We start from the raw sequence: 23768 nt of genomic DNA, 5'->3' as shown, positions 1-23768 counted from the left end.
ACTCAGCCCTGCCTTTTCAATGCTTCTTGAACATTTGATCTGCCCAACGTTGGATTGTTCTTGAGAAAATGGTGTCTTGTCAGTTTCTGCGTCCCTGCTCCTGTGTGAGCCCAGGTGACCAGGACCTTGCCGAGCATGCTGAGCCTGAGTGCTCGCTCTTCCATGTGGGCTGAGATTGTCATGGAGACTTGGATTTTCTGAGGACCCCACCAGCACTTCCCATGACAACTGCCAGTCTCTTTGCCTGAAAATGCTCCCCGGTGTTAATAAGTAACAGAAGGTTTTGTTTAGCCAAACACTTTTCCTGTTTGGAATCCCACACACCAAGCCTGCTGCCCCAGGACTCTCCCTGGATTCCTCATGGCTGGATGGGAGCCCAGCATGCTGTTTAAAAAAGAATCCTTTTCACAACCCTTGCACTTTGTATAATAAGCTGATTTTCTGTAAAAGCTTCAATTATACTTCTCATAGGAAATGAATTAGAGACTTAATCTGAGTGAGTCTCACTTTGCTTAGTAGGGGAATCAGACATGGGGTAGAGGAGGGAGGGGGCAGAGTAAGTAGCTCATGAGTGTGAAGTGGAGCAGTCTTTGTCCTGGCTAGAACCCACCTGCAGCCTGGGGATGTCCTAACTTGAGGTCAGAATGGCTAGGAGGAAGGTCACGTTAACAAGGCTAGGGAAGGAGTCTTCCACACGCTAGGTGATGTCAGGTAAAGACATACTTAGTTGCGTCATCACCCCTTGGGGTTGCTTTAAGCCTATATGGTGTGCAGCCCCTGGTACCCAGGCTGTGATATGCACAGGCTATAGGGCATTAATGGAGGCCAAATGGTGCCCCCCACCCAAAATCTACCATCCTCCTAATCTTTGGACACACACTTTGTAGGTGTGACAGGGAAATAGGTCCCTACAGGTGTGAATTTTGCAGGTGTAATGAATGTTTGTGATAAGAAGAGTCCAGAGAGGCAAGGTTTAGAGAGTTGGGAATTGGCAGTAGGTACAGAGGTTGGGATGATGAAGTGCCTGGCCTGAGATATAATCGAAGCTAGCAGCCAGAAAGGCACGGCAAGGGCCACATCTCCTTTGGAGCCTCCCGACTGGACACAGGATGCTTCTGGGAGACCTGTTTGGGATAGTGGCCTCCTGAGCCATCAGATGGTAAACTGTGTACTTTTATGCCCTGCAGTTTGTGGTGACTTGTTACTGCAGCCAGGACTCATGGAAGGCCACGTCTGGGGCAGATCCTCAGGGCCTATGGGGTGAACAACTTGCTTGTCCCTTAGATGATTGCTCCTTGGAGCAGAGCCCGTTTCCAATTCTGGAGTACTGTCCCCAGGCCAACCTTCTCTTTGACTTTTAAATATTGAGATAAAATTCATACAACATAAAATGACCTTGTTTCAGACACAGGATCTTAGGCTGGCCTTGAACTCACCATACAGCTGAAGATGACTTCAAACTCTTGATTTTCATGCCTCTGTTTTCCCAATGCTGGAATTGCAGGTGTGTGCTATCTCACTTGGGTAGACTGGTCATTTGAAAGTGCAGTTTGGTAGCATTTACTTCATTCATAGCATCAATTGAATTATGTTTATTCCAAAGGTTTTTAATTCTTCAGAGGACAGTTCATGTCTAGGAAGCAAGCATCCCCAACCCCTTATCACCCATGGCCTGTTCTGTGTTCTGAATATTTGATACTCACAGAATCACATGCTGTGTAGTTTTTGGAGCACGCTTTCAAGGTTACTCATGCCAGGGCAAGGTCAGAGCACACCCAATCTTTGTTTTAAGCTTTATTTTATGTATATGGTTGTTTTACTGCATGTATGTGCCATGTGTGTGCCTGTGGAAGTTATAATTGTGATGATTGTGAACTTCCATGTGGGTGCTGGGAACCAAACTCAGGTCCTTTGCAAGAGCAGCAGGTGCTCTTAAGTGCTGAGCTCCTTCCTCCTAAGGCTCCCAGCCAAACAGACCGTAGTCTACTGGGCCATTTGTCATTGGATAGGCCTTTTGGCCATTTCTACTTCCCAACTGTTAGAACAGGGCTGCCGTCACTGGCACTATCTGGTGGGTTGGCCAGCCAGAGGTCACAGCTGGGGTCAGGCTGTGGTTTGGGTGGGAGAGACAGAATGTTCCTGGTACTCAGGCTGTAACAGCCGTTCTTCAATATGAAGCAGATTCTCGGCATATCAGACAGACACACCCGTATCTAAATCTAAGAACAACAGAGCGTTCAGAATGAAAACGAATGCTTGGCGAGTCACTGGCTGCTTTAGAGAGCCCGATATTTCATCTTTTTGGGGTGCAGTGGGAGGTGGGGGTACCCGTGGATATCAGCCAGCTTCTGCTGGTGCTTCCTCCCTTTCCAGCCCTGGCGGGGCTGCCTTGATGCCTCTAGTGGCTGAGAAGTCACCCTTCAGGGTCCTCTTCCTCACTGGGTGTCTCAGGTGATGAGGGCAGGGTCTTGACCTCATTCTGGTACATTTGAACCATCTTGTTAGAAACAAAGATGAAGCCATCTCAGTGTCACACAAAGAAACATACAAAGGGAAAGTGTCTTGGCAAGGGAATTCTTTTTTCAAAGGGCATTTGCTAGAACACAAACTGGGCTAGCAATGTACACTGAGGCCAACATGGCTCATGTCTTTTATCCCTGACATAGGTTATGACTATGTCTTATTCTATTGGAAGGTTTTGACCTCACAGTCTGATGCGATTGGTGAATCTGTAGAGAAGGAAGAGAAAGTTTAGGAAATGTGAGTCCTTGCCATGCTGACACCCTTTGATTTAAAAACAAAAGAGTAACTAACTGCCTTTGAATTAAAAAGACAAACAAACAACCTGTTTTTCCACTATCTAAAAGATGCTAGATGCCCTTGGAGTAAGACCTCTCAGCCAAAAGTTATGTGCCCTCCAGAGCACTATGTGCTGGGTAGTGACCATCCATCAGTGTCTCAGCATGACACCAGGTCCCTGTGGTGCTGTGATCCCAGTCTTTAACCCTGTCCTCTCTCCTGAGCTGGTTTAGCTAGCTCCTGGATCCCACCCCGCCCCCCACCTCCTTCCCCTACCCTGTATTGGCATCCATCCAATGGGTGACACCCCATTTCCCAGCTGGCGCTGCCTGACTAATTCCAGGTAATTGGACTGTCTGAGAGAGATTTGGATGGGAAGTGGCAATTTTCATCACTCAGCTGCTCATCTTGCCAGCAAGATGGTTTTAATTGTCCCACCTGGTGGCATCAAACACCCTGCTTACCCGACCCTGGCGAACCTGCTGTCAGGGTTGAGCTGGGCTGTGTAGCCAGCTTAGTTGGAGGAGAGCCTTTCTCCTTCTTGCAGGGCCTCAGTGGAGGCACATGGTGGCTTGCTGATCCCCTTTCCCAGGGATGGATTGCTGTGTGTCTAGTTTTGGGTCTAGCTCACATGGGACCCTTGGTTGAGTAAGCAACTGCTCCATCATTGATCAGCAACAATGGGGCAATAGCTTAGGGGGAAATGACAGATGTGAGCCATAGACCTGTCTGGCCTTCATCCTTTTCTTCTGAGGTCTTCCCTGTATTCTCCTGGCCCTTGCAAGTCATATGCAGAAAGGTATGGGCAGCAGAGGGGTGAGGGGAGAGTGAGCACACATATGTACATGCTCATGCACAAATACACATGGGTCTCATTGCTGTGAACTCTTAGGTAAGCCAGGATCTGCTCATCCTGGAATCTCTGACAGTGCATATGCATGTGAGGAATGTTCTCGTAGGAAAGGGGACCATGTTTCTTGTGGCAAGAGTAGCATTTGGGGAAAGGCTCTTAGGGGACCTGGTTGGCTAATGCTTGAGTTGGGGAAGGAGAGAGAGGAGGGGGAAGGAAGAGCCCAGGGCATGAAGTCTGCATGCTTTGGTTTCTTTTGGTTTTATGATGATCCTGGTGTGGTTATGTCAACCAGGGCTGGTGACAGCTGTCTCCAGTGGAGAGGTACTTCAGTACAGAGAATATGGTTTGAGCTGTGGCACAAGCAAGGGTGCTGTTAGCATGATGGTCCTTGCCCTGATCTGTCCTTGATGTGGGTGTCACCAGACAGAGTCTGCCATACCTAAGGAGCTGTCACAGGCAGGCAGGGTTCAGAATAAGGAAAGGGGCAATGAAGGATGGTGTCAGCAGGGGCTGGCAGGCTTGCCCTCAGTCTTGAGGGATTACTTCCTATCCTCCAAAGCACATCACACCTGGCCACCAGGCGAGGCCACTAATCCAGCCTCTGTACTGTGTGTGGGGACAGCTTTGCACCAACCTCTCTGCTTTAGGCCAAAGATCCTAGTGACCCACACTCAGGAAGGAGTATGGTCCTATGGTAGAGGGAAGGTCATGGGGCCACAGGACAGTGTCCTTTGCTGCTCTGAAGTCATGGCCTATTTCACTGGAGAATAGGGCGAAGTCCAGGACCCATGGCACTCTAACCTGGATTCCAGAGTGGTTGGTGGTTGGAGTTATACTCTACCCCCGCCAGCAGAGACCAAGGGGTGAAATGACCTCAGCATTATGCATATTGGAATTTCATAAGAAGTAGGCTGTCCCCCTAATCTGCAAGTGGCAGGGAAGCTGTGGATTGCACTGGTGCCTCCTTGTTGGACAAGGTGTCTTGTCCCTGTTCTGTATCTCACTGGCGCCTAGGCGGTCAAGGCTGGTAATTTTAGGCCTGGCTGAGCTGCCCAGGGCTCTTGTATTCATCCTACCTCCGGACTGTTACTAGTGATGGGGGCTGGGCAGAACTGTCCTCAGGAAGCTGACAGGGCAGCTGGCTTTTCCCTGAGGGTCTGTGCTCTTCTTAGTCCACTTTCTAGGCTGTCACCAACCATCTCAACTGAACCCAGGGACAGAACAGTGATTGATTAGTGATGCCTGCCATGCTCCAAGAGGACAGGCCTTGGTTTATCTTGATCACATCAGATCTCCAAGGGAAAGGTCCCCTGGCCTAGGCTGCTTGCCAAGGCCAAGGCCACTGGGCTGACCCTTCATTTCCCAGCAGCAAGTTGGCAGGATGTTGGGGGATGGAGGAGAGCCTCCAGCTGTGTGTCACTCCATTCCCCTCGCCTGAGGTCACATGGGGACTTGTTAGTACCCCTAGCTGTACCCCCCCCCCAGCTCCCTAAGCAGGTCCTGTCCATACGGTCAGGTCAGCCTCTCTATGATTTGTGAAGGAAACCAGCTGTGGGCACTTGGGACTGTGGCAGATTCAAGGCCTGTGGATTAATTCTTGTTCCTTCTGACTCTGGCAGGCACTGACAGGAACCGTGCTGTTCTGCTCATGCGGAGTGCCTACAACTGTACGCATTGGCTCATGTGATTCAGGGGGTTGTTCTAGATGCCAGAGCATGGGGAAGGAACAGGCTCCACAGGGCCAAGGGTCATCTCAGGGAGGACTGCAGTGGCTATGGAGAGGTGGATGAGAACCGTTCATTTTCAAAGCTGCTGTGTGCTTCATGAGGCTCCCATGACACTTGGGGCAGTTTGGAGCTGGGCTTACCTGAGGGGGCAGATGCCCTGTATTTATTTTCCTTTCCCTACCAAACCTCTGCCTGCTGGGGGGGCTTCCTTACCAGGAGAGAGTCAGAAAAGTGGAGGCTGAATTCAGTGTACTAAATGCTGAGAATAACATTCCTTAGTTATCAGCCGAAGCTCCGCCCCAGGCTTCCCTAGACAGGGCAGGGCAGAGCAGGGCCCTGTTTCTGAACGTCCTGTGGCCCCTGACGTCAGCATGTCTTCCTCTGCCTGTGGGGCTTCAGATGCAGGCCACGAGGGACTTGGGGGTCAGTTGGAGTCTTGCGCTTTTGGCGCTGGTCCCAGGAGGCTCTGAGTCAGCGTACCCCACTTCCCTTATCTCTGTGCCTGCTGGGTCTTGGCAGAGGTCAGAGATCACTGTCAGGGGTATGGCAGTGGTCTTGCCTTATTGTCCCCTTCTTCCAGGTCCCATTAAAGGTGGCAGAGGCCCTCTCATACTTCCAGCTTTACTTTCATTGAAGATCCTCAGCCCAGCAGTTACTGAACCCCTGCATCACCAGACTCTGCCCCAGCCTGGCTTGCCTCTACCTTACAGAACCCTTATGTTCCTCTACCCATGCTGCCACTGAGTTATTCTCTTTAAAATAGGACCACAGTGCCATTGCTCACCATTGCCTCCTTTGCCAAGTGTGTGTAAGTGCATGGTTTGCCCCCATTTGTCAGGCGAAGTCACTGAGCCTAGGAGCTTGGATCCCCAACTCCTGGAAGCCTGATTCCAACCTGGTCATCTGAGCTCAAAATGAGATTATTAAACCAGTTTCCTGCTGCCTTCTGCTGCAGCCACCCAGGCTTCCCCAGGCCAACACTGCTATCCTCCCTGATCTCTGTTGCCTTCATGGTGTGGTACTGGCCTGGTCCTCTGACACAAGAGAATTAGCTGAGGGTGTGGCTGTGCGGCAAGGCACACCATGCATCCCACTGTCTGGACTGGGTGGGATGTCAGCTGAGGAGACCGATCCATGACCGTCTGTGGGCTTGTTTTGACAGTTGGGGCTGTTTAGTAGGAGAGCTGTTTTTAATAAGTAAGACACCAGGGTTTCAAGGCTTTCCTGCCAATTAGGATGTGGCTACCCAGGTGTCTGTTTAAATAATTAAGCAGTTGTCATCCCCCAGGCTTTTGGTGTGCCTTTCAAGTCTGCTTGGCTGCCTTTTCCCTGGCAAATGGTGCCAGAGGGAATGTGGCTCAGTCGTGTTCCCCAGGTATGGTCTCCGGATTTTGACATCCGTGCTACCTCTGTTCTCCTCCAGCTCAGACTTCCAGCCCTCATGTCTGGGGAGGACAGAGCTGACCCTGAGGGTGGTTAGTGCCAGTTCCTTCTTCCTGTGGTCTGAGGAAGTTTCACAGTTCAATGTGGAGGCCTGGCCAAGGTCTACAACATGTGGGACTAGGTGGCTAGTCTGTACCCACTCCAGCATTGAAAGTGTTGCCTTGTGGGACCCTGCACGTGGGTTCCTGCATCTCCTTGGGGGATAGACCCTGGACTCTCTCCACACCTGAGCTTCTGAGGCCGAAGCCTGCTGGGTCACTCACAGGACACAGACTCAAGGTCCAGCCTTACTCTTTCTCAGTATTGCACAGCCAGGCCACCCATGGGAAAGCCACTACACAATAATTGGGTGAGATGCATACAGCCTCGAGGTCACTGTACACACTCTCACTGAGTGTACTAGGGAAGTGCTGGTGTCTCAAGCCATGTCGCATGCACCTGGAATGGCTGTAGAGCCTGGAGAACAAATTCTGGGTCCCACATTTGTGAGAGGAATGATGAACCGAGCTGCAACAAAGCTGGGTGCTGATCTGAGACTCTAGTGCCTCTGGGGCCACATTTGTTTTCAAGGCTACATTTTTCTTCAAGTCTCTAATGGGAAGAAACAGCAGAGTACTAGAGCAGCTGGAGGTCAAAGGTCTCTAGTTACTTGTGAGGGGGTCTGGGTAATCTACAGGCTGCTTCAGGAGAAGGTTCCTGGTAACTAGGGCTGGTGCTCACAGGAGCTCTGGGGGCTGTGAGACCTGTCTGAGAATGAACCCAGGAGAGTGGGCTTGTATGGTTAGCTGGTCAAAAGTGGGGGAGGGACCTGCCCTGCTGCCACACAAAGGATTCGAAGGATGCTCAAAGGGTGTGTTACTTGGATGAGAGCTTTTCCTGATGTATGTCAGTGTAAACAACTGTCTAAGTGTGGCTCAGATGGGCAGAGCCAGGAAATTCAGATCTCTTACTCTTAGGGGCCTAGCCCTTGGCTGCTGCCTCAGACCTCCCACCCATGGAATGAACCAGGTAGAGACAGTGGACTGTGGCCTCACCGTAGTGCTCACTTGTGTGTGGTGGAGTAGAGGGCAGAGGCTTGACTCTGGGCCAAGGGTGTCTAGATGCCAGTTTGGGAAGCTAAACACTTGCCTAACTTACAGAGGTGAGAAAGGCTGCCCTAATCTGGGTAGAGGGACCCTTGGGTAGGGAAGGTCCCATCAAGTGGAATCAGCCATACAGCTATATTCCCAGACTGGTTCTGAGCACTGAAAAAGGAGCAGTGGGGCCGAGTGGGGTGGGGTGGGGTGGGGTGGGGGAGCTCTGGATACAGGAGTAGCTTTGTGTCTCCTGTATCCAGGGTCTGTAATGTCCGAGCTCAGTGCCCTCTGTGAATTGTTCTCATAAAGTCCATTGTCCCAGGTTCTGCTGCCTTCTCTTGGCTCCAGGAACAAGGGAGTTACCTGACTCTGTCCCTCTAACGGCACCAGCACCACAGTCTGCTGTGGAAGGAGGGCAGCTGCTTCTGGGGTTCTGACTCTGGCTACTAACAACCAGCTGCACCTACAGGCTGAGTATGGAGGCACTGGAGGACATCACTGTTCAGAGATGGGCACAGAAGCCCTAGGACAGAAACCGCTAAGCCCCAGCTGCTCTGGGGGCTATTCCAAGTGGCCAGTGGCCAGCTTCAACTAGTGCCCTATTGCGGTAAATAAGGGTCAGGATAAACAAATAGGCCGAATAGATGTTTATTCAGGGAGAAATAACTTACAGCCTAGACAGATGAACACCAGGAAATTCAACCCGATCCTCTCCTGTCCGAGTCACGCCAGAAAAGAGAGCGCCTCCCTGGCCCCCTCCGACCTCCTTCCTCAGGTCACCTCCGCCCATCGCTCCACCCCCCAATGGGCGTGGTCAGTGCTACAGAAGGACTACCTCACTACAGTGCCCTGTACATGCCTTGGAAGGGGAGGGGGCAGCAGAGGATGGGGGACAGGTGGACTTGTTGGAAGCAGGGATTGAACTTTATTTTGAGTTTGGGCTTGGGTCCCCCCTTATTTGTCTGTTTTCTCAAGTCTCTTTCCTCTGGCCAGGCACCTTTGTGCTGTCAGGTGTGGCCCCTGGGGTACAGTAACTGGATCCGTGGACACATGGGCAACTCCACACTCCACGAGGCCGGAGGGTCAGGAACAGGGCTGGGATTGGGGTGGTGGTGGCTGGTGCTGAAGATGCTGTGCAGGAGGTTGGGCTGCTGTTGAGCCTGAGATGCTGGGGATTTCTTGCCTGCTGTGGTTTCTTCCTGTGTGGGTATCCGCTAAATCCCCTTGCTGCTTCAGGGGAAACTTGGCTTCCCAGAAGTGGGCATGAGGAAGTGAGTGTTCGGGAATGTTCTGATATGGAGAGAGGACCTCACCCACGCTGGGAGATCTGGCCTGTTCTCTCTGCTTGTCTAGGTCAGGGTCTGTTCTGTGTAGACTCAAGAGTGGCTTCTTTAGCTTTTTATTCCTTCTTAAACAATGGGAGGGAGGGAGAGAGGGAGGGGAGAGAGAGGGAAGGAGGGAGAGAGAGACAGAGAGGGAGGAAGGAAGGGAGAGAGAGACACAGAGAGAGGGGCATGCAGAAGTCAGAGGACAGTTGGACAGTTTGTAGGAGCCAATTCTCTCCTGCTATCATAAAGGTCCTGGAGATCAAACTTAGGTTCCCAAGCTAGGTGGAAGTGACCTTGTCTGCTGAGCCATCTCACAGGCCTCCTCCCCCGCTTTTTTTTTTTTAAATGAACAGGAACAGATCAACACTATTGGCTAATGCCCAGGTGCCTTGGAAAGCCAGGGCAGGGGAACACTGGGAATAGATTGAGGTTGGCACCTGAAGACAGAGGGTGGGGTGCAAAGTGATTTCAGCAGGATCTGTTTCCATCTTTACTGTGCTGGCAGTCTCACCTGGAGTGTGGATTGGGAAATTCCCGCCTTCCTCCCAATTCTCTGTACAAATGTGACTCCCTGGGACTCAGTCAGGCTGGTACATTTGCTCCCAAGAGCAGCCTCAAATTCTTGCTGCTTCTCAAGTACTCTTTGAAAATGCCCCCAATCCTAGCCCGAGGTTGCTGTTTGCCATGGTTTCCAAAAGAAAGAACAGTATGAGGACCTTTGATAACTGTGTACCCACCTGCCCACATGTTTGTTCTCCCACGTGGCTGTCTGAGTCTAGTTACTTCCTACCCTCTTCTCTACCCAGATGTTCAGTTCTGTTCTGCTCTGTTCCATCATCCATATATCCACCCACACATCTATGCCATCATGGTGGTAACCACTTTGCTCTCAGATTTGGACCTGGGTAGAGAAGGAGTGGTCAAGTCTTCATGAGCAAAGGCGGGGTTTGCATTGAGTCGAGGGAAACTGGGATTTAGGTGTGTGTGTGGTGGGTAGACTTCAGACAGAAGGCAGAGCTATGCAGAGGTTGGGGGCTGCTGGAGAGGGGACTAGAAGAGGGGGTGCTGGCACAGCTCCCCACACAGGCTGGATTCTAAACCTTATGTAGCTGTGGTAGGCTGGCTTGCCTGCTCGTCCCACACAGGCAAGTTGCCTGTCTTTGTTTGGCTGTGGCAGAAATTAATTGGATTTGTAGCTTTGTTCTCTAGGGCTTTGTGGCCCCAGCTAGTGACGCTCCAATGAAAGTAGTAAAGGTTTATGGGCAGTGGTGTAACTCTCTCACCTTTAACAAGCCTGTTTTAGCTCCTTTGGGTAGGGCAAGTGGAGGAAATGACAAGAGGGGGTGGGACCGACCCTGTAAGAGACTCTTAGAAAAATGTGGGAAGGAGAAATTTCGGGCAGTTAAGGAACTCAGAGATTGAAATGTAAGACGCTGATGCCTACCTAGCACCACCTCAATGCCTGCTACTCCTGAATCCTGCTCCTTCTCCTCCTCCTAATTTGTATGTGTGGATGTCAGAAGACAGTCTTGGGGGCTGTTCCTGGCTTCCCACCGTGCTTGAGGCACGGTCAGTCGGTCTCTTATTCTTCACCACATACACCCGGCAAGCTGGCCTGTGAGAGCTTCTAGTGAGTTTTGTTTCCCTCTAATAGTTCTGGAATTATAGATGTGCACCCCCCAACACATGTGCATACGTGTGAAGCAGGCATGCAAATGGGGAGCCAGTTATTTCTCTGCCTGATTGTCAGTGTAGGTTCTGGGGACAGGAGTGGTTGTTCTGAACTCCCCAGGATTAGTGCAACTCTTTACCCCTATGCACTGTGTTAAGAGTTTTCACAAGGTCATGCCCTGCGGTACTTTCCACTGTTGCTCTGCATTCAGCACCCAAAATTACATCCTAGCCCTTCCCCACCATGACATTTTACACACATCGCACTTTTGTAGGATTTAGTAGGGCTTTAAAAGTTTTCATTTATATTACATATGAGGGAAACTTTTATTTTGTGATAAATAAGAGTTTATGTTGCTTGTCTGACTTTGGTTACTGTGACCAAGTATCCGAGAGAAACAACTGTGGGGAGGAAGGGTTGGTCTTGGATCATGGTTTTGTAAGTTTCAGCCCATAGTGGTAGAGAGGGCATGGTGGAGCCGAGTAGAGAGGGAGAAAGACAGAGACACAGAGGAGAAGATGTAACACACACAGAGACAGAGACAGAGACATGCATATGTAATGTGAGAGAGACACACACAGTATGCCTATGCTGCAGCTCTCTTCCCTTTCTCACACTCTTACTCCATCTGGCCCCCAGATGTGGGATAGCACCATCCACATTCAGACACACCTGGGGTCCGCTTCCCTTTCTTCTAGATGATTCTGTAATAAGTTTGGTCAAGTTAGCACTCAGATTAACTCACAGCCATATTTCCTCTCGTATTATAGAACAACATCATCCTTATTTGAAAAAGTATACTGACACATTATATATTATTCTGAAATCATGTACTCTTTTTTTCCTTCCTGAGACAGGGTTTCTCTGTAGCTTTGGAGGTTGTCCTGGAACTTGCTTGTAGACCAGGCTGGCCTCGAACTCACAGAGATCCACCTGCCTCTACCTCCTGAGTGCTGAGATTAAAGGCGTGAGCCACTGATACCTGACAACAATCGTGTACTCTTATGATGTATTTTGTATCAGTTAAAAAAATAAATATTTTACCAGGCAGAGTGGCGCATGCCTTTAATCTCAGAGCTTGAGAGGCAGAGGTAGGTGGATCTCAGTGAGGACCCCCCCCCCCACCAAAGTACATAATTTAAAAATAAAAAAATGGGACATGAAGAAAGAACAACCTGAAAGACACAGCAGTTAATCTGAGTGAAGGTGACTGCTGTAAGGGTGGGGTGGTGAGGTTTAGTGCTGGGCCAGGGGCTGTGATGGAGACTGCTGGAGAGGTGGCCCATCTCTGCTGAATCATCGTACACTGAAATTGTCAGCCTTACTCCAGGCCAGGGGATCCCAGCCAGTGCGGTTATCCAAGGCCAGTCCCCAGCTGGGCCCCCCTTTGTAGCCAATTCCTGCTGTAACATGCACCTGGGGCCTCAAGGCGATGCCTGACTTAATTAAAGGGGCACCTTTGTCTCCTGGAGATGAGTGGATTTAGCCTATGGCTTTTGAAGGTATTGGCTGTCTGTTCTTGCCTTTGATCTGCCTCCCCCTTGGCCTTTTGGATCCTCCAGGGGAGTGGCCTGTGTTTCACTCTTGCAGGGCAGTCTGGGCCCTCCTCCTCCTCTTCCCAGGGTCTCCTCTTGCTTGCCTGCTGAGGACAGGGCAGCAGGTGGAGAGTGGCATCTTTGTTTCTGATACTTATAGGTTCTTGGGCTGGGCTAATGTTAAATTGGTGTAAAGTGGATTATTGAGAGAAACAGTGTTATCTCCTCCCCCCCCCCCACCTTGTAGCAAAGCAATTTTAATTTGAAACACCTGAGCAGGTATCTCACAAAAATGTGAGATTAGATAAGGGATCTATGGTCAGAGCATTAAGAAATAAAAAGGGTGAGTGGGTAGGTGTAGGGAGGGTCTGGAGAATAAAGCCACCATTACTTCCCTGATGGAGTCCTCAGAGGTCCCTTTCCTCAAACCAGCCTCTTCGCTCATTCCCATTCCCTTTCCAAGCATGAGTTCATTGTAAAGTGAATGCTGTTGTTCTCATTGTGTAACTTTCCTGGGGAAATGTGGACAAATGCCTGCTCACACCACATAGGCCAGTGACCGATGAAAGAAACGGTTCTACCCAGAAACCTGGGATTGCCTACAGGAGTATAGGTGACTCATTCACAAAAGCTGCATCCTGGAGAGCTTCTTGTTCAATTTGGAGACAACTTAGCTAGTCTGAGGGTAGCTTCTTCCCAGAAATTGTTACTACTTATCCATAGTTGTCTCTCTTTTCTCTCTTTGGGCTGTGGGGATTGAGTTGAGGTTGCCAGACCCTTTACCTGCTGAGCCATCTCTCTAGCCTGTTACTGCTTATGCAACATTGGGGCGGGGCCTTGTAAATCTGTTACTTTTTGGAAACTTCCTATCAGTTTTATTTTGTTTTATTCACTTCCTGGGCCTTGCATGCTTCCTTAATTTCCTTAGTCCTAGGAGCTCACTTCCTCTCTAAGAAGGAGTGTTTCAATTCAGAAGAAAAAGCTGCACATGGTCTTTTTATCTCACCCAGTAGGAGGAGGTCAAGAGCATTTCCTACCTTGACTAATTCTATTTCTTTTAGCTCAAAGTAACCATTATGTCAAAAGAGGCATATTTTGGCATGGCCTGTTCTGAACTCCTCTGTGTCTTCTCCAAATCTTTGGTACTGAGTGCAAACAGTTCTTTCCTCAGGCTGGTGTTCCTTGTTCCTGGAGGCCATCTCTAGGCTTGGCATGTGCGTTTCAGCTAGACATAAGTATACAGTCCTGGGCCACAGGCCCTGCAAGGGACATGGGGAGTAGGCACTTGTATGGCTTGAAGTCTCCAAAGCTTTGTGGTCATTCTCTATGTGCCCACATCTCCTCAGCCTTTCCCATCAATAGAGACACTCCCTAGCTGCTCACCCCATTCTTTTGCCCTCGGAGTTGGGTCTTGGGGACACAGAGTTAGCAGAGATGCCAGGCATTGCCCAATCACAGCTTAGTGAGATTTCTCATGGAAAAAAAAAGTAATAAAACATCTCAAGCTGAGGTAAGTAAGGGACTTGAAGCCAGCTGTCTCGTGGGATGTGAAAAGCTTTCACTTGCCTAACTGCAGGGAATGGGGTTGGGGGTGTAACACAGGATGTTTCCCTTTGCTCGAATCCCATACCCCACACTTTGGCCTGTCAATATTGTTTCCCCAGTGCTCTGTCCCCAGCAGGTGCTCACTGGTAGCCAGTGTCCCATGGCCATGGGGGGACCAGGATGAGTGACAGCTCCTCCTTTCTGTTGTTGCTTGAAGCTGCAGTGGCCGTGGACCCAGAAGCAAGCAGACATGATCTGCATCGGGTGGGGTGAGAGAGGGTGCTGAGAAGGTGACAGGGACGTTGGTGTAAGGTGTGTCCCAGGGTGGAAGAGCAGTGCTGGCTGGTGCCTCAGTTGGGATAGGCTCTGTCCCTGGGAGACAGGAGCCATTGGATGCTGAAGCCCAGAAGAGACGAGGCCAGCCCATGTCTTACCCACAAGCTTTAGCTGCTTGGTGGGGTATAAACTGGGGGCTAGGGCTGAAGCAGGAGCCCATCAAGGAGACATTAGGGCGGCTAATTTGATGACAGTGAACTGTAAAGCCCTGGTTACCTGGGAGGAGGCAGTGATGGTGGCTGGGAGAATTCTTGGGATCTAACTGTATAGAGCTTGTTGTCACTCTCCCTGAATGTAGTTTTGCTTGGTGAGGGACCTCCAAAGAGGAGATGGTGTCATGGGGAATGGTTCTAAGATGGAGAACCTCCCCCATACCCCCTCCTCCCCGTCCCCACAGCAGGGGCTGGAGCCTCACTGACTGGGTGTAGGTCAGCTCAGGGGACTGTCACTAGGGAGGCTGCTGTTAATAGGGTTGTGATATGGTGATTTAAAGGCTGTGGTGGTGGCACATGTGTTGGGGCTCACAGCTGTGTCTTTCAGGAACATGTCTTCACACAGCTCCTGCTCCCAAGGTGCTGTCCTAGGAGGGCACAGGACAGCGCACCCTTGTCGATGGGTAGCCATGATGGGTTGGAGCTCTTTAGGGCCCTTCCTCTCTTACTGGGTCCCAATGGGTAACAGCTGTTGTCCTCACAGGCTCTGAGGAGCAGTAGGTACTTGGCAGTCTTTTAGACTTCCCTCCTGGGGGCTCTGGGACTGGCCACTTGTCTACCCTGTGTTGTAGCTCAAGGTATTTTGGGAGGCCAGAATATGATTGCTGTGTAGATAATGTCAGTGTGGTGACTGAGGACAAAAGCCCTTGGACCAGATCCTTCTTTATATGCCTATGAGGCTTGGAGACCTAGATAAGGGCTGACCATAAACTGTGGTCCAGGGGCTGCTCCTCTGAGCCTACCAACTTAGAGAGCTGGGTCTGTAAGGCAGAGTGGTAGAAGGGGCTAATGAGCCCAGCTGCTTCTGCACAGTCCGGCGGGGCCTAGCTAGGGTGGATTGTGGGCAGGTCCCCGTGGTGGCAGGGATAGAGAAATCTGCTGTCCTCACTCACTTTTGCCTTCTCTCTCCAGGCCTTTTCCCTCAGAGGAGACAGCTGAGAATGATGACGATGTGTATCGAAGCCTGGAAGAGCTGGCAGAGTAAGTAGAGGAGGGACGGCAGGGAGGGCATGGGGAAGGACCAGAAGTGGGGGTTTCTGTGTGCCTCACGTACAGCCATCCTCCTGCTTGCTGTGCACCCTCTGCCTTCTAGAAGGCTGCCAGCTGCCAAGGCTGCCTTGGTGCCTGTTGGTCACAGTTGGTGGCCTTCTTCTTGGAAGGTTTCCTTCTGTGCAGCTGCTGGGAGTAGCACTGGGCAGGTGAAGTGGCCCGTGTTCCTCTGTCCTGGCCTTTGGGTGCCACACTGGGTAGGCTCTAAGCAGTGGGGCTTGTGGCTCAGATTGCTTGATGGCACCCTGCTTAGGATGTGGCTCGCTGGGGAGAGCTGGTTCCTATCTCTTGGTGACCCATGCTGCTCAATTCCTGTGAGGACCCCCCTCTCCCCAACTATATACAGGCAGAGGTGGATCATTTCCTCACAGGGATCACGGAGCCTTTGGCCTACCTCTACAGCCTGCTGTGGTAATATGAGTGGGATTTCCCTGCTCTCTGTCAGGGAAGGGAAGTAGTGCACACTAAGCCTAACTAGGATGGAGAGAGGAGCCAGGCACCTCATTCTGACAGGGAGGGGCCCAGGCTGGGAGGAGCTGGGTCTGCCCAAGACCTAGTTTGTTATTAGCAGCCCCAGGCCTGTGTGTTTGCTTTTCTACCAAGCTTGGGGCTCCTGGTAAACTACTGTCCTCATTTTTACCACATGTATTGCCTTGTTCTGAGAAAAGTGTTCCTTCTGTGGAGACTCTGGCCATCTCTCTGTCCGTTCCATTGTCTCAGTGCACAAGCTCAGAGAGGAATCAAACGTGCCATGTGAGGCTAGCATGTTCTGAGTACCTGCTGTTTAAAGGCCCCATACTGGGGTTTTCTGTATTCACCCTCCCCGCATCTGGGGTGTCTCCAGAGATGGAGCACGACGTGTTTGCAGAGTCTCTCTTAGATGTGTCTAACCTTGTGATATTGTGATGTGACATTGTCTCCTACAGAGTTAATGATTAAGAGGCACTTCCTCCCAATTACAGTGTCTGAAACAAGTTTATGGTTTGTCTTGGGCTGCATTCATAGCTGTTCTGGGCCCCGTGCAGCCCACAGACAGTGGTCAGACATACCTGGAACTCATCTGTAGCTTAGCTTGTCAGTCCTAGGCTGGCGTCCTGTCATGCAGTTCTGTGAGAGCTGGAGATTCCTCACCTGGAGGCAGAGGGAATTCCAAAATGGGTTGCCAGGAGGCCTGGGGTTCTTCTATGGATGGGAAGCCCCGAGTTCCTTCAGACATCTGTTGAATCTTCCTTGGTTATAGGAAAAAGGGTTCCATGGCAGACATCCAAGGCCTTGAATCCTTTGCCTGCTGGGTCCCACTGTGACTCTGATCCATCTCCAGAGTTGGAGAAGGACTTAGAACACTTAGGGGCAGGCAGAGCACCACGGGGGCACAGAGGATTGTGGGAAACTGATTCAGGCTGGTGGCACAGCACAAGGGAGATCCCCAAGGGCATGACGCCTCTGCCCTGGTGTTGCAGTCTGGGATATGTGCTAGGCTTATCCTAGGTGCCTTTGCTCTAGGGAGCTTTGTGTGTTCTACCCACAGTACCTGCACCTCTATATGCTATCTTAGAGACTGAACCATTAGGTGGTTAAATGTCTCCAGGAGACTAGAAGGGTCCTGAGGGTCAGGCCCTGTGTCTGAAGACTCCGGCCCTTAGAACATGCCTGGTGCACCTGGTGTGACATCGGTGGCCCTGTCAGTGCTGGCTAGGTTTTATTGCTGGGACCACATACAACATCCTTTCCTGCTCATGCTTTGTGAGCTCCAGCCTCCTGTCGCCTCCACAGATTAGGAAATGAGCCCAGAGGGAAGATGCAACTGGTTCATGTCGCTCAGTAAGTGGCATTATCAGTTTTGAATCCGAGTCTAGCATAACCTCTCCTCCAAGTTGGGTGATCCTATAGAGGCTGGGGGACTCTGGGCCAGTGACAAAAGTCCTGATGATTCTTCTAAGTCTTCATCCTGTATCTTCTGGAAATGTCCCTCAGGTGGGAACAGCCTGGGGTTTAGAAGGACAAGAATGCTGTAGGTTTTGAGTTTCTAGGGCCAGGTATGAAATATCTTGGTGTTTCAGGTCTAGTGTGTTTTCCAAACTGTTGTTTTGGAGGTAGCCTGTGTACCATGGTTCAGTTTCAAGGACTCGCATATGGTGACTCTGGCTGGAATCTGAACCATACCTCTCTCTTCCTCTGCCCCTCCTGGTCTCTTTGCCACTGGTCTTTTTATTCAAAGCAAGCTGGAACTGCTCTCATAGGAGTGCAAGTTGGAGAACATGCAACCTCGCTCAGCTCAAAGCTGCTCCTCGGTGACATTCACCCTGAGCTCCCTTAATCCTTAACCTTGCAGTTACTGCAAACCCAGACCGTAAGTTACAGGGAAGGAGGGTGAGTCTGAATCTCTAAGTTGTAGTTTGGTCCCAGTGGCTGGAGTTTAATAAATTTCCTATGCCCCACCCCATTTTCCTCCTTTCCTTGGAAGGCAGATTTCCTGGTACCTGTCTGTGGCACCGGTAGTAAATTTTGCCCATTACACAAGCACACTGCCTGGGGAGGGCATGAAGCAGCAGCTGGGGACAGTGTCATTTTGTGGGAGCAGCTGTGTAATTCCGGGAGCATTTTAGAGTATAAGGGACTTAATCCTCAATAGTGGTCGTGTTTCATGTCAACCACCCTAACCCATACCTGCAACTTGTGGTGGTGGTGGTGGCGGCGGCGGCGGCGGCGGCGGCGGCGGTGGTGATGGTGGTAGTGGTGGGTGTTAAACACTGGCTTCCTGACCAGGCTGTCTTCTTGGAGCTCCAGTATTGTGGGACCACTGCATGCAGTGAGTCAGCCATGTGTTTGTTCAGTTGCTGCCTGGTTGCTGAGCCTTGTCTGTCTGTCTAGCCAGGGCCAGACCTCCAATATGAAAGTGAGATGGGGTACCAGGCCTGTTTCAGACGGCAGATGGGTCACAAGGGACATGCAGGTTGCCTCTGTGTCCCTGGCCTATGGGTCCTGAAACTCCATGTAGCACCTGCCTTAGAGCCTTTACAGTCTCACAGCATGTAGACTAGCCTGGACAAGAGCTATCTTCTATCTCATCTGAGGACGGCCCTGATTGTCTGCTTGGACCATTCAGGCTGAGCCCAGCACTGCCATTTCCTGCTTAGATGGTCTTGGCAGGTTGCTTGCTTTGATGTACCTCAGTTCCCCTCTTCATAACACATGACATCAGTACCTGCTCAGTGGGGCTGCTGGGAAAACAGCAGTACTGGAAGGTGTGAATGACTACAGGGTCCTCACGGGCATCATGAGCACTTGCGGGCTCACCTGATCTGCCTCCTGACTGAGACCATCTCTCTCCCTGGCTTCTAAGAGGTTATGGCAGCACTGTGTGGAGGAAACCAAGTGTGGGTTATATGCCTGACTGCTGGATTTCTAGTAGCCACATCAAAAGCTTAAGAAGAAACAGGTGAAGTTAATCTGAAGAATGTATTTTATTTGAACTGATTGACCCAGAATGTTACCAGAGCAATGTTTTCCGCAGAACAGCTGCCAACAAGAAATTGCATTTTCAGTCAGTCCTCTGGCTGGGCATATAGTTTGTGATTGGCCCAGATCTGTTTGTTACATGACAACTAACTGTGCATGGCCCTGAGCCACTGAGCTAGGGGTAGGAGCTGTGGTCTCAGATGTCCTCCTGGGAGCTTGAGCAGAGCTCCACAGGTGAGGAGCACTGGGAAAGGATCTCAGCTCCCTCTTCAGATTGCTAAATGATGTATGATCAAGTAGTCAGAGCAGCTAGCTGAGACAAGGAACACGGAGCCCTGCCACTTGAAAATGTCATTAGTAAGCAAAAGAAGCCCAGAAGGAAAGGCCTGCTTTCCAGTTGCTCTGAAAATTGGTACCTGCATTTGCATAATGGCTTGCCTCTGGAATTGTCCCATCCCACCTATCAGACCTGGCCCCCTGGCCTACATCTGCAGGACCAGTGGCCATTTTGTACAGAAGGGCTGATGGCATAAGAGCAATGTGAACCTGTGAGGTGCAGCAGCCAGGGCCTTTGTCCTACTGTCTCCCTCTTGCCTTTCAGGGCTCTGTGCCCAGGTGTGGCTGGAGCATTTCCAGGGCCCAGGAAAGCAAGGGCGTGCATCACCCATCAGGATGTGTAACTCCTGGCAGTGCTCTGATACTGCCTCAAGTTTCTTGGTCCTTCCAAGGTCCTTAATCACTGTCTCCACTCTGAAACCTGCATAGATGTCCCTTTGAGGTCACAGACTCAACAGTCTGTCACGGCAGAACCTGCTTTGTTCATTGTCCTCTGAGGTGAATTAGTTTTCAGCCTTAAACAAATGGGCTCGTGCCAACAAGGGCCTGTAACTTTTCTGTAACCTGCATTTTTTTATTGCATAGCTGCATATTTTATTGCATTAGAAAACAGCTTTGCAGTAATTCTTACAGTATATAAATGAGGATGTTTGGAGCCTTTTTGTGCCCTGGGGTGAGTTGAGGTACAGAGGTGGTGGCAGGGATAGCAGTGACCTGGGAGGGTGACTGTATTTCTCCTACCTGACCCCAGAAAATGCCAAGCCATGGCCACTCTGCAATGTCCTTTAACAGCAGAGAGCAAGGGCTGTATCACTGTGGAACCTTCTTTCAAGTAGAAGCCCACCTCTATCCTATGGTCCTGCCTTTTGGAACCCCCTCTGCTCGACACTGCCAGAGAAAGATTACAATCTGTCTTCAGAGTTTTTAAGTTCAGTGCTGCTCATCGAGGCCTATGTGTGCAGGATGCCAGGCTCGCAGCCTGGGGTGAGGTGTGTTTGGGATGTTTTATGTTCACCTCAAATAGCTTTTCCCCAAGGGGTGAGCTTGGGGAAAGGCCCAGTGAAGGGACGAACAAAAAGCCAGGCATAGTGGGACACCTGTAATGCAGGCTCTTCGGAAGCTAAGATGGGAGAATTAGGAGCTCAGGGCCAGCCTGAGCTACATGAGACTTTATTCTCCCAAACAGCAAAATGTCTCCCGGCCCCTTTAGAAAGCATCCATGTCCACACACCCATAGAAAGAGTGAAAACCAACTGGTTACAGTCTGAAGGGCTGAAAGTAGAGTAGAGGTAGGAACAGCACCTTCTTGCCTCAGTTCAAGTTCTTCAGGCTCATGGCTGAGGTGATGGGCTATGGGCTAGAGGGTAGGGTAGGCGACTCTTTCAGGCAGGCCTTTGCACTGGGGCTTACGGTGTGAAGATGCACCCTTGTCCTATGGGCTTGGTGCCTAAGGCCAAGACTCCGGGCTTCTTAAATGGGTGTCAGCCAGGGATTGAAAGGCCTTTTCCCTGTCTTGACTAAGCTACCTTGTCTGGATCTCCAGTATTGCCGTGGATGGGGCTGCCTCCCAAGTGTCCCTTGGTGTCCCCTTGTGCAAGATGCCTTCTCTTTGGTGCAGGAGTTCACTGACATCCTGTCATGGGCTTCTTGTTCCTAATGTGTGACTTCTGGTCACAGGGACTGGCTGCATGGGATCATGAAACCAGTGGCCATGGACTGCATCTCTGCCTGGTGACTCCTGTCTGCTGGGATGGCTTGGTAGAGGCACTAGAGCTTTGCCGCTGGAAGGAGACAGCTTTGAGAGGTTGAAGGCACCTGCCCAGGCTCCCCCCTACTGAAGGGCAGAGCTGAGGTTAGAATCTATGTCTGGTCTGAGTAATTGCCCTGTCGCCCCAAGTGCTGCTGGCAGAGTCTGCCTTGGTCGGTTGGGTGCATGGTAAGGACCTGCACAGACCTGACACTGTCACCCTACACCTGAGCTAGTTCCCTTTCACTCCATGTCATGTAGGTGCGTCTGCTCCAGACACACCCGTCCAGGCTGGGAGGAAAGGGCTTCCTTGACCTGTCTAGGGTTTTTATTTTGTTGTTTTGAAATGGAGTCCTATCTTGTACTCTGTCACTCTAGCCTAGGCTTTCCTGGAACTTGCTGCAATCCTCTTTGGATCACAGGCATGTGCCACTGTGTTTGGCTTTTTTTTTTTTTTTTTTTTTTTTTTTTTTAAATGTGGCTTACTAGCACATATTAATTACATATAATGGGGTTCATACACAAATGGTAGATTTTGATTATATCCACTCCCGCTAATCCCTCTCCTCCTCACAACTGCCTCGCTTCTACATTCACGTCTGTGTACATATGTGTATGATGTGTGTGCACTAGGCTCCTGTACCATAGCGTATGTGTGGAGGTCAGAGGGCGATCTTAGGTGATGGTCTTCACCTTCTAATTCCACAGGGCCTTGTTCTCTTCTGCTGCTCCCACTGGGGGGGAGCTGGCCAGTGAGCTTCCAGGGGTTCTCCTGTCTGCCTCCCACCTCTCTGCAAGAACACTGGGATTCCAGAAGCACTTGCTACCATGTCCAGCCTTTCCATGTGTCTGGGGATTTGAATTCTGGTCCTTACTCTTGTGCAGCAAGTGCTTTCTCATAGCCTCCCTTCCTGTCTCTCTCTTCTGGTGACTTTCTTAGTTAGGGTTTCTATTGCCATGAAGAGACACCATGACCATGGCAACTCTTATAAAGGAAAAACACTTAATGGGGTGGCTTGCATCAGAGGTTTAGTCCATTATCATCATGTATCCATTAAACGTGGACTTTTTCTAATTCAGTTTGATTTGGTCTGATTTGGATTGCTGCATTGGCAGAGAGGCTTACCCGAGTGCAGAAATTTTCAGCCACTGTAACAACTGTCTGTTGGAATGCCTTCTGAAGACTCTGCAGGGTCTGTTGAATTGTGTGCCAGGTCAGCCACTGCTGAGTTTTGGGCAGGGGTTTGGGGAGATTCTTGGTCTCATTTATATCTTACTTGGGAACTTGGGGCCAGCTGTCTATCTCTGTGGTGACCTGTGAGTCCAGCCCTGGCCTCCTGTCTGACCAACTGCCCATTTCCCTCATCTGTGAAGAGGGCTGCAGTTAGGTTAGGGACTTAGAAACATTTCCTATCTCCTACTGGCCTCTGCTGGTGGGCTGGTAACCTCTTCACCTCCTGTGCGCTGCCTCCAGTGTGAACCTCTCAGTACAGTGAAGTGTATGGGCTTCCCTGAGCCCAGCACTGCAGGATCTCTGTGCTGGAGAAAGCAAGGGGCCTTCGTGCTGTGTGGGGGCAGGCTCCCTGTTATCTCTCCTGTTCTAACTATTCAGATACATGTAACAGTAGACAGGGCACAAGACTCACAGGGCCAAGCTAGCAAAAAAAGGGAATTTTAAAGCCATGTGTGAATATGCTTTCATTTTTCTGCAGGCAACAGAGAGCTTTGTCCTGTCTAAAAGGGCCTTTCAAGTCCAACAATGTCTTTTAGAAACCCTGAGATAGAAAGACTTGGCCTTCCTTAACACAGACATGACATTCTGAAGCACATAACAGAGACATTGCAAAATGAGTAAGCAGGCCGCTTACAGTTCTACTGTAGAAGTCCAGTGATGGATGCATTCAGCATCTTTCATACTGACTGCCAAACTCCTATTCATTCTACAAAACCCAGCCCTGATGTCAACTCCAAGAAGCCATCCAGAGCCCTGCCATACCAAAAGCATGCCTTCTAATGTTTGTCCAGAGTGCTGGGTGACCTTGAACTGAGTTTTCATTGTTTTTCCACATCACTCTCCTGATAGAGAGTGCTCCCTACTGGTCCTTTGTAAGGAGCAGGGCAGGCAGGTCATGTGACCTGAGCCCAACAGAGTGTCAGAAGGAAGAGCCAGGCCAGGACCAGCAAGATGGCTCAGCAGGTAAAGGTGCTTGCAGCCTAGCCTGACAACCTGTTTAATTCCCAGGACCTTCCAGGTAGGAGGAGAGAACTGATCCCTTCAGGTTGTCCTCTGGTCTTCACACATGTGCCCTGGCACTCATCTCCACCTAGAGAGGGGTGGGGACCGGACACAGGGGGTGATGGATGCTCAGTATGTTGCAGCCTTCATGTGAAAGAACCATGTGTGTCCCTGCACTGACCCTGCAGGCTCACATGCCATTTCAGTCTTGACAACATAGGTAGGGGCTCCGTCCTCCATTTTGTAGTTGAAAATTACAGCTTCAGGAGGGGAAGTGCCTTGCTGGGGGTGGGCACATAGTCTACACCATGTGACAAGGAGGAACTGAAACCCTGGACCATCTGCCTGGGGCCTAGGATGTCCCTGTGGGACCAGCCCTTGTGACCCAGTACCTTCTGTTTGCTTGCTTATCTA

General features: G+C 50.6%; 1 protein-coding gene across 1 annotated transcript in view; it reads left to right on the top strand.

Annotated features, from left to right (window-relative positions):
• Positions 1-23768, top strand: part of Vav2 (vav guanine nucleotide exchange factor 2) — a 163879-nt gene that overhangs the window by 90364 nt on the left and 49747 nt on the right. The window contains exon 4 of the mRNA XM_051184960.1: positions 15439-15507. Within this exon, the coding sequence (XP_051040917.1) occupies positions 15439-15507 (69 nt within the window). The remainder of the gene's footprint in view (positions 1-15438; positions 15508-23768) is intronic.

This window comes from Phodopus roborovskii, unplaced genomic scaffold (genome assembly GCF_943737965.1).
Source record: "Phodopus roborovskii unplaced genomic scaffold, PHOROB, whole genome shotgun sequence".
NCBI classification, from domain to species: domain Eukaryota; kingdom Metazoa; phylum Chordata; class Mammalia; order Rodentia; family Cricetidae; genus Phodopus; species Phodopus roborovskii.
This window is presented reverse-complemented; position numbering and strand designations above follow the sequence as displayed.